This window comes from Triticum dicoccoides, chromosome 7B (genome assembly GCF_002162155.2).
Source record: "Triticum dicoccoides isolate Atlit2015 ecotype Zavitan chromosome 7B, WEW_v2.0, whole genome shotgun sequence".
Classification (NCBI taxonomy): domain Eukaryota; kingdom Viridiplantae; phylum Streptophyta; class Magnoliopsida; order Poales; family Poaceae; genus Triticum; species Triticum dicoccoides.
The window spans coordinates 79771976-79781840 of NC_041393.1; the positions used below are offsets into that span (position 1 = coordinate 79771976).

The window sequence follows — 9865 nt, forward strand, 5'->3', positions numbered from 1 at the left end:
AATTACAGGGCGATTGCATTGCATACAATAAAACGACAACCATATGGCTCCTGCCAGTTGCCAATAACTCGGTTACAAAACATGATCATCTCATACAATGAAATATAGCATCATGTCTTGACCATATCACATCACAACATGCCCTACAAAAACAAGTTAGACGTCCTCTACTTTGTTGTTGCAAGTTTTACGTGGCTGCTACGGGCTGAGCAAGAATCGTTCTTACCTACGCATCAAAACCACAACGATAGTTCGTCAAGTTAGTGCTGTTTTAACCTTCTCAAGGACAGGGCGTAGCCACACTCGGTTCAACTAAAGTTGGAGAAACTGACACCCACTAGTCACCTGTGTGCAAAGCATGGCGGTAAAACCAGTCTCGCGTAAGCGTACGCGTAATGTCTGTCCAGGCCACTTCATCCAACAATACCGCCGAACCAAAGTATGACATGCTAGTAAGCAGTATGACTTGTATCGCCCACAACTCACTTGTGCTCTACTCGTGCATATAACATCAACGCATAAAACCTAGGCTCGGATGCCACTATTGGGGGACGTGGTAATTTCAAAAAATTCCTGCGCACACACAAGATCATGGTGATGCATAGCAACGAGAGGGGAGAGTGTGTCCACGTACCCTCGTAGACCGAAAGCAGAAGCGTTAGAACAACGCGGTTGATGTAGTCATACATCTTCACGGCCCGACCGATCAAGCACTGAAACTACGGCACCTCCGAGTTCTTGCACACGTTCAGCTCGATGAAGTCCCTCGAACTTCGATCCAGCCGGGTGTCGAGGGAGAGTTCCGTCAGCACGACGGCATGATGACGATCTTGATGTTCTACCATCACAGGGCTTCGCCTAAGCACCGCTACAATATTATCAAGGAGGACTATGGTGGAGGGGGGCACCGCACACGGCTAAGAGATCAAGAGATCAATTGTTGTCTCTAGAGGTGCCCCCCTGCCCCCATATATAAAGAAGCCAGGGGGAGGGGGTCGGCCAGCCAGGATGGGCGCGCCAGGAGGAGTCCTCCTCCCACCGGGAGTAGGACTCCCCCCCCTTCCTTGTTGGAGTAGGAGAGGAGAGGGAAGGAAAGAGAGGGAGAAAGGAAAGGGGGGGCGCCGCCCCCCTCCTTGTCTAATTCGGACTTTTGGGGGGAGGGGCGCGCGGCTGCCCCTTGGCCGCCTCTCCTCTTCCTCCACTTGGGCCCATGAGGCCCATTAACCTCCGGGGGGTCCGATAACCCCCCGATACTCCGGTATATATCCGATAACCCCCGAAACCATTCCGGTGTCCGGATATAGTCGTATAATATATCAATCTTCATGTCTCGACCATTTCAAGACTCCTCGTCATGTCTGTGATCACATCCGGGACTCCGAACAATCTTCGGTACATCAAAACTCGTAAACTCATAATATAACTGTCATCGAAACCTTAAGCGTGCGGACCCTACGGGTTCGAGAATAATGTAGACATGACCGAAACACGTTTCCGGTCAATAACCAATAGCGGAACCTGGATGCTCATATTGACTCCCACATATTCTACGAAGATCTTTATCGGTCAAACCGCATAACAACATACATTGTTCCCTTTGTCATCGGTATGTTACTTGCCCGAGATTCGATTGTCGGTATCTCAATACCTAGTTCAATCTCGTTACCGGCAAGTCTCTTTACTCGTTATGTAATACATCATTTCGCAACTAACTCATTAGTCACATTGCTTGCAAGGCTTATAGTGATGTGTATTACCGAGAGGGCCCAGAGATACCTCTCCGACAATCGGAGTGACAAATCCTAATCTCGAAATACGCCAACCCAACAAGTACCTTTGGAGACACCTGTAGAGCACCTTTATAATCACCCAGTTATGTTGTGACGTTTGGTAGCACACAAAGTGTTCCTCCGGTAAACGGGAGTTGCATAATCTCATAGTCATAGGAACATGTATAAGTCATGAAGAAAGCAATAGCAACATACTAAACGATCAAGTGCTAAGCTAACAGAATGGGTCAAGTCAATCACATCATTCTCCTAATGATGTGATCCCGTTAATCAAATGACAACTCTTTTGTCCATGGCTAGGAAACATAACCATCTTTGATAAATGAGCTAGTCAAGTAGAGGCATACTAGTGACACTATGTTTGTCTATGTATTCACACATGTATTATGTTTCCGGTTAATACAATTCTAGCATGAATAATAAACATTTATCATGATATAAGGAAATAAATAATAACTTTATTATTGCCTCTAGGGCGTATTCCTTCACTGCCAAGGGTTGGCCGCGTGCCCGGCCCCCCATGGGCCTAGTCCGAATTGGACTAGGGGGAGGGGCGGCACCCCCTCCTTCCTTCTCTTTCCCCCTCCTTATTTATTTTCCTAGTAGGACTAGGAAAGGGGGAGTCCTACTCCTACTACAAGGAGGATTCCTCCCCCCTTGGCGCGCCTATGAGGGCCGACCAGCCTCCCCACTCCTCCTTTATATACGGGGGAGGGGGCACCTCTTAGACACACAAGTTGACAATTGCTTTAGCCGTGTGCGGTGCCCCCCTCCACAGTTACACACCTTGGTCATATCGTCGTAGTGCTTAGGCAAAGCCGTGCACCGGTAACTTCATCATCACCGTCACCACACCGTCGTGCTGACGAAACTCTCCCTCGACCTCAGCTGGATCTAGAGTTCGCGGGATGTCACCGAGCTGAACGTGTGCAGATCACAGAGGTGCCGTACCTTCAGTGCTAGGATCGGTCGGATCGTGAAGACGTACGACTACATCAACCGTGTTGTCATAACGCTTCCGCTTTCGGTCTACGAGGGTACGTAGACAACACTCTCCCCTCTCGTTGCTATGCATCACCTAGTGATAGATCTTGCATGACCGAAGGAAAAATTTCGAAATTACCGCGTTCCCCAACAATGATGAGTTTATATTCGGCATCATTCGTGAAGCATGTCCTCTCTCCGAAATCTGACCACTGTATGCTTGCTTGAAGATGTAGAGATTACCACCTGAGGTAGATGAAAGGAGACGCAGGTTCATATACGAGGAAGCGTGGCAAACGGATGAAACGTATAATGATACATTGTTGCAAGGCTGGCGCCAGGGTGCGGGATCACAAGGCTTGCAAGGGGTAGGAGAGGCCCTGTCACCAATGCAAGTTCACCTTACGGACTGGAAAATTAAGAAGTTTGGCATCGTGAAAAGAAAGATCAAGAAGATACGAAAGGAATATGAGAAAGAAAGGTCACATTCCTTATTTAGGGGACCGACAGGGAAGGAGAAAGACTTAGCCGGGAAACTCTCTGATCTCCTGCACAAAGAAGAAATCATGGCTCATCAGAGATCGAGGGCGGACTGGCTAAAAGCAAGCGACCGCAATACTGGTTTTTTCCAAGCACGTGTGGCAGCCCGCAAGAGTAGGAACCGTATACGTAGTCTCCAAGCTGCAGATGGTTCGCTATGTGAGACCAAGGAAGAGATACACATTGAGGTGCAGCAGTTTTACACTGGCTTGTACACGGCGCAAGAACACACAGAAGTAGACGCAGTTCTTCATCATGTGCCACATAAAATTACAGATGCTATGAATGAACGACTCGTGAGGCCGTTCAAAGAGGAGGAAGTAAAGGCTGCTTTGTTTGCTATGTGGCCTACGAAGGCACCGGGATGTGATGGCTTCCATGCTGGCTTCTATCCGAATCATTGGGAGTTGATAGTCCCAGATGTTACTTTGGATGTCCTCAATTTTCTAAATGGAGTACAAATGCCTAATGAGGTGAACAATACGGTCATTGTGCTTATACCTGAGGTGAGAAACCTGCAGAATATCACAGAATATAGGCCAATTTCTCTGGGCAATGTTCTTTATAAAATATGTTCCAAAGTTCTAGCTAACCGGGAGATCCTTGATGAGATAATTCCAGAGGAACGGAGTGCTTTCGTCCCAGGAAGATTACCTATGAGTGTATCCATTCCATGAGGAGGAAAAGGGGGAAACAAGGATGGTGTGCAGTTAAAATCGATATGATTAAGGTGTATGACCGAGTAGTATGGGCATACTTGCAAGGAATAATGCATCAACTTGGCTTTCATGAACACTGTATATCACTTGTTATGACCACCGTAAGTTTCCAAGTGAAGGTTAATGGTGAGTTGTTGCCGGCTTTCTTGCCCTCAAGAGGATTCCGACAGGGAGATCCCATATCGCCCTACTTGTTTCTCCTATGTGGGGAGGGCCTCTCCTGTATGTTGCAAAACTATGATGAAGCGTGGATTGATAGGGGCATCAGAGTCAGTAATACTGCCCCCATGGATCTTGCATCTTTTATTCGCGGATGATTGTTTGATCTTCATGAAGGCTGATTGCAGAAGTGACACTAGATTGAATGAGATACTTGAACAATATAGTGTGGGCTCCGAATAGAGTGCCAATAAAATGAAGAGTTATGTATTTTTCAACCCTAACAGTGGGGCTTCAGTAAGGAGGGGTGTCAAAACTGCTCTCTAGATACATCATGAGGCTATGTCGGAGAAATACCTTGGTCTCCCCACGACGACTGGCAGAATCACGGAGCATAAGTTTGAACACATCAATGAGCGATCGCGGGCGAAGGTGCAGGGGTGGTGTGAGACGAAGATGTCAAGTCCTGCAAAAGAAGTTCTCTTGAAATTAGTGATCCAAGCTCTACTGGCCTTCTCTATGAGTTGTTTCAAACTCACAAAAGGCTTGTGCAAGAAACTAGCGACGAATATGTCAAAATATTGGTGGGCTAGATCACTAGATAAAAAGGGAATGCATTGGCAATCTTGGGAGAAAATGTGAATTGCAAAGTCGAAAGGAGGACTCAGATTTCGTCACTTTGAGACCTTCAATGACGCGATGCTAGCCAAACAAGCATGGAGAATACTTGAGAATCCAAACAGCTTGTGTGCTCATGTGCTAAAGGGTAGATATTTCTCAAATGAGTATTTCCTTACAGTCGGGTGCCCTGCAAGTGCATCTAAAACCTGGAAAGCTACTATAAAAGGGAGGGAGATGCTCAAGACGGGGCTCATTCGGCGAGTGGGAGATGGGACAGTGGGCGAGGTTTGGCATGATCACTGGATAGACGGAACCACTTCCATGAAACCAATGGGAGCTCTTAAGCCGAACTCAATTTAGCTAGTCTCAGCTTAATTGACCTAGTGCCAAATCAATGGGAGACGGAGATTATCAGGTATGTATTTTATCCCCCTGGTGCAGATGCAATTTTGTCCATGCCGAGACCGCGGACAGGGGGGCCAGACATTTGGGCATGGGCTTGGGAGAAGTCCGGCGTGTTTACTGTATGTTCAGCTTACAGGCATACAATGGAAGCAAAACTACAGCTGATGGAGACGGAGGGTACATCTGTTGGTAAGGAAGGAACATGACGAGCTCTTTGGAAGCTTAATGTCCTTCCCAAGATTCGGTTACTCTGGTGGCAGGTGCTAAAGGGTTCCCTACCTTGCTACGGCGAACTTCAGCGTAGACACATCAAGCAGCTACCGAACTGTCCAATATGCGGCCATGAAAATGGAACTTTGTTTCATTCATTGATGGAGTGCGACCATGCTCGACGCTTCTGGGAGGCGTCTGAGCGTTATTTTGCTATAGATACACCGATGCTCAATCCACTTACATGGACTTGCGATATACTTGACCATAATATGATCAAGAAGGATGTGGCGGCAATCATGGTCACACTGATGTGGGCGGTGTGGCATTCAAGAAACAACCATACACATGGAGAGCAGGAGTATCAACCCATGCAATCCATCATTACCATTGAAGAGATTGTCCGAGCTCTCGAAGTTCCAGCAAACGTCAAACCCCAGCCTATCACCCAACCAAGAGGGCAGCCACGTGATGTAGGGTGGGTGAAAATCAACACAGATGGAGCTACGGATTCAGAGCATGGCCAAGGAGGCGCGGGCTTCGTCGTCCGTGACCACCATGGGTCTTTCGTGAGAGCTGGATGCTCATGATACGAGGGCGTTACTGATGCCCTCACGATCGAGCTACTGGCATGCAGAGATGCGCTAGTAATAGCGCAGAATATGGGGCTTCAGTATCTTGAGGTGGAGACAGACTGTCAGCAGATTCAAAGCCTCTGGGAAATACCACAGAAGTTGAGTTGTTTCCATCTTATCAGAGAAATGCAGGAGATGAGTACTTTTTTTTCCAGGGATTCAAGCTACAGTTTGCTAGCCGTCAGACTAATTCGGCAGCTCACCGTGTAGCTAGGCATGGTTTAAGGCTTTTTATATCTATGCTTGTGTATGATATAATCCCTGGATGGCTGACTGGTCAGACATGCTAGCGCCTAAGGGCATGACCATCGCTCCAACTTGGACCGGTGTCTCGCCTATCCATGTAGGCTCGGATGCCAGATGGATGCAAAGGTGCAGCCCTGCAGGTGGTAGGTGCTTCCTGCAGAAGAGCCGGTTGCTTGGGTGGGAAAGTAGCAAAAAAGTGAGAGGAAAGGAGTAAAGACCCACTTCGGTAAAATACTACTACAGCCTGCGTTGGGCGGTGATCAATTCATTCGGTGATTTCAGCCATAATTAGTCTACGTGACGGCTGGGGCAGCACGTCCTAAGACCGTTTTAGCTAAAAAAAAACAGCCACCATCACGTGATGCTGGCACGAGGTAATTAAAGCTGCCCAGCACTCAAAAAAGCGCCAGTACAACCACCGTGGCACTGCAACCAGAGCCACAAAGACCGCATCTGCGAGCCGGTCTGCACCGCGAGACGAGATCCGACCACCAACCGTCCGTCCGTCCGTCCGTCCTGGGCCATTCACGCAGGGTTTAAAACACCACTGGCGGAAAGGCGCCCGACCGTGGCCGAGCCAGGACAAGCCGCCGCCCGAACGAGCCAACGAATGCCGCCGCCGCCCCGCACCGTCGGTGTCAAGCGGGCCACAGGAATTATCACCGGTCGGTCAGCCCGTGACCGAACCCTCACTTCAAGCTCGAGCCGCGCGCGCCCGCAAAGGCACACGTACGTAGTACGCAGTAATGTCGCACCCAACCGGATGCCCCCCGCACCAACCATGGCAACGTTAACTGCAGGGCGCCGCGGTAGGTGCAACGGACATACGGACCGCATGTCCGAATGTCCGGTGGCGGCTCAGCTACTGCTGCCATTACCATCATCAGCTTCAACTTCAGCTTGACGTACGGTTACGTGCACCGTGCGCCGGTCATCCGGATCGGAGAACGAGACATGTGGCGTTCGTTCACGGAGTCGTGTCCTGTCCTGGCACGATGTCGTGTGGTGACTTTGTTGGTGACTGGCTCTGGCTGGTTGCTTGATTGATCACTCTGTCTGCTGCTGCTGCTTTGCTAGTGGAGAGTGCCAAGAAAGAAAGGGCCGGCCTTCCTTCTGGAAGGGTGCAGAGGTAGGTGAGGCACATCATCGCATGATGGGGGGAAACTTGCGTGTCGTGCCCAGCTGAGCCAGAGATCCTGTGTTCCAGTGTGAATGTGTGATTAGCTAGCAGGAAACGTCAGGTAATAAGCTGAGCATTCTGTCAACAAGTAATAAGCTGCAGTGATGGGGAAATAAGCTTTTGGCTTCACTGGTAGCCATCTCTGTTACTGCCAATGGCCTAACTAGCATCTGCAAATCAACAGGTGTCACAGATAGCAAGGCGTGTCGTTGGGCATCCAGCAGAGGAACTGGAGTTGCAAGCAATAACTGATCTGACTGGATGAAAACATTATATGTGCAGGGTACATCGGCTATCTAATTCACCTACGGAAACATTTTGCTTCCACCTAAGATTACAGTTTATTGCCAATTTCATTCTTCCAGAATAAAAGAAAGAAACAATGCTACAGTGGCTTTGAGTGATCAGAAGCTCGACACGGCGCCGGCTCTGCCCCTCCGTCTCCGGCTCGCCGCGGCGGCCATGAAGCTCCCGTCGGCGCCTTCATCCCACAGCCGCACCACGCTGCCGCTGAGCGCCCTCGGGCTCTTGTACCGCCACTTTCCCGTAGCAGTTGTCGCCGCGAGAGGCAGTGACCTCACCACCTCCCATTCGGAAGGATCCGTCTCCGCCGGCCCGTACACGCCGTAGTCATCTTCGGGATCCCGATCCTCCTCCTCCTCGTCGCTCTCCACGTCGCAGCATCCGACGCAGCCGCTGTCGTGGTAGTACGCCGTGTACCTCTCCCTGGGCGACAGCGCCGGCAGCGACGATGACATCGTCGGCTCAGACGATCTCCAGCTCCCCAGCGATCTCTCCGTCTCCGCTGGTACCAACAACGGGGACGTATCCAGCTCCAAAGGCTTCGAGGATCCTTCGGCGATAACAGTGGACGACGGCGTGGAGGAGCGCAGGCGCCAGACGCCGGCAGCGGCGGCCGCGGCGAGGACGGCGGCGAGGCAGGTCCACGCCGCCGCGCCCGCCGCGGCCACCTCGGGGAGGGAGTGGATGCGGAAGGCGACGGCCTCCAGGGGCTGCTCCAGGATGTCCATCTTGATCGATCGCCGGCGTTTCTTGGCTTCCTCACTTCGTGTCAGCTCCGCTTGCGTCTGGGGGAGGAGCGATTGAGCGGGGTGGGCAGGAAGGTGGAGAGCAGAGGGAGGTATTTAATGGAGGTTGGGGAGGCGGAGGGTGGGTGATTAAATCTGGGCCGCTGGATGGTGAGGCCAAGGTGCGGATCGGCGGAAGATGCTGGGGATCGGCGGGGAGGGATTAGGGGAGATGCCGCGCCGGATGCCGGATTTTCCATATTATTTTCCTTCTTAATAATTTGGTGGTGTTATTACTGTTCCTCCTCCTACTGCAGTTGCAAGGTGGGGGTGGGCCTCCCTTGAAGGTCTCGTGGAGGTATATGCTACGTGCACCAAGAGTCTCGTTGATTCATATGTTTTTCATGTTTTTTTTCCTGTTTTGTTAAAGAACTAGCTCATGTTCGTTTAACAAACAAATTACAGTGTGCGAACTGAGCCTAGCTCAGGTGGTTAGGTTTTTTATGACGAAACTAGCACACCACCAAAGGTTTAGGTCCTTGGCTTAACATTACTGTTCGCATTTTCTTGGATTTAATTCAGGTTTTCGGGTGATGCTCGTTCACTGGGAGGAGACGTTTCGGTCGGCCACGAAGGCGCCTATGGTGACTTCATTAATCTCAAGATGATGTGACGGCTTTATCTCTCGCAGGTGCTCATGGGATTAGTGTGTGTGTGTGCGCGCGCGTGTGCGTTTATATGGTTAGTGTATATTTGTATGTATGAACATCTGCGTCTGTACTGCGATAAAACAAACAAATTACATACTGTACATGGGATCATTCCAAGAGAACTCGAAGGTTCCTATGCCCAAACCTGCTAGTCGCCCATCATTGAGCTCTGCCGCCACACGAAAAGAGCTCTGTTGCAAGGTATGCTGCCTATTTGAGCTGATTAAAAAGCTTGTTGCATGCCACGTAGCCGAGTCTTTGTGGCACGTCAGTTAGGGATCGTCCCCAAGTCCGCCAGATCCTGGTGCCGCCATCTTCATTCAACATGGTTGGAAAAGATGATCACTGCAGCAAGACACCATCTGCACCCACACTCCAACTCAACCCCACACTCTGCACAAGATATGTTGTCGCCCAGGAGACCAGGAGGATGTCGAACATCTGCCACCACTTCTTAACATCACTGGAACAGAGCCCAACGAGACACTTCTCGACGTCACCGATTCAAGTGTCATCATGGTTTGAGAGAAATAGAGCCATCTTATTTTGACGCGGTGCCAATCCCACCATCGATGAAACACCTCTAGGGACTAAGCCTATCCTATCTACTCATCGGAGCAAAATTGTTGAGACCCCCT

At 50.2% G+C, this 9865-nt stretch overlaps 1 protein-coding gene across 1 annotated transcript; it reads right to left on the reverse strand.

The window, feature by feature from the left end:
- Positions 1-7695: 7695 nt before the first annotated feature.
- Positions 7696-8628, reverse strand: LOC119338239. The gene has a single exon (XM_037610538.1). It carries the CDS (start codon positions 8518-8520, stop codon positions 7894-7896), a length of 627 nt encoding a protein of 208 aa, XP_037466435.1. The 5' UTR covers positions 8521-8628; the 3' UTR covers positions 7696-7893.
- Positions 8629-9865: the final 1237 nt, after the last annotated feature.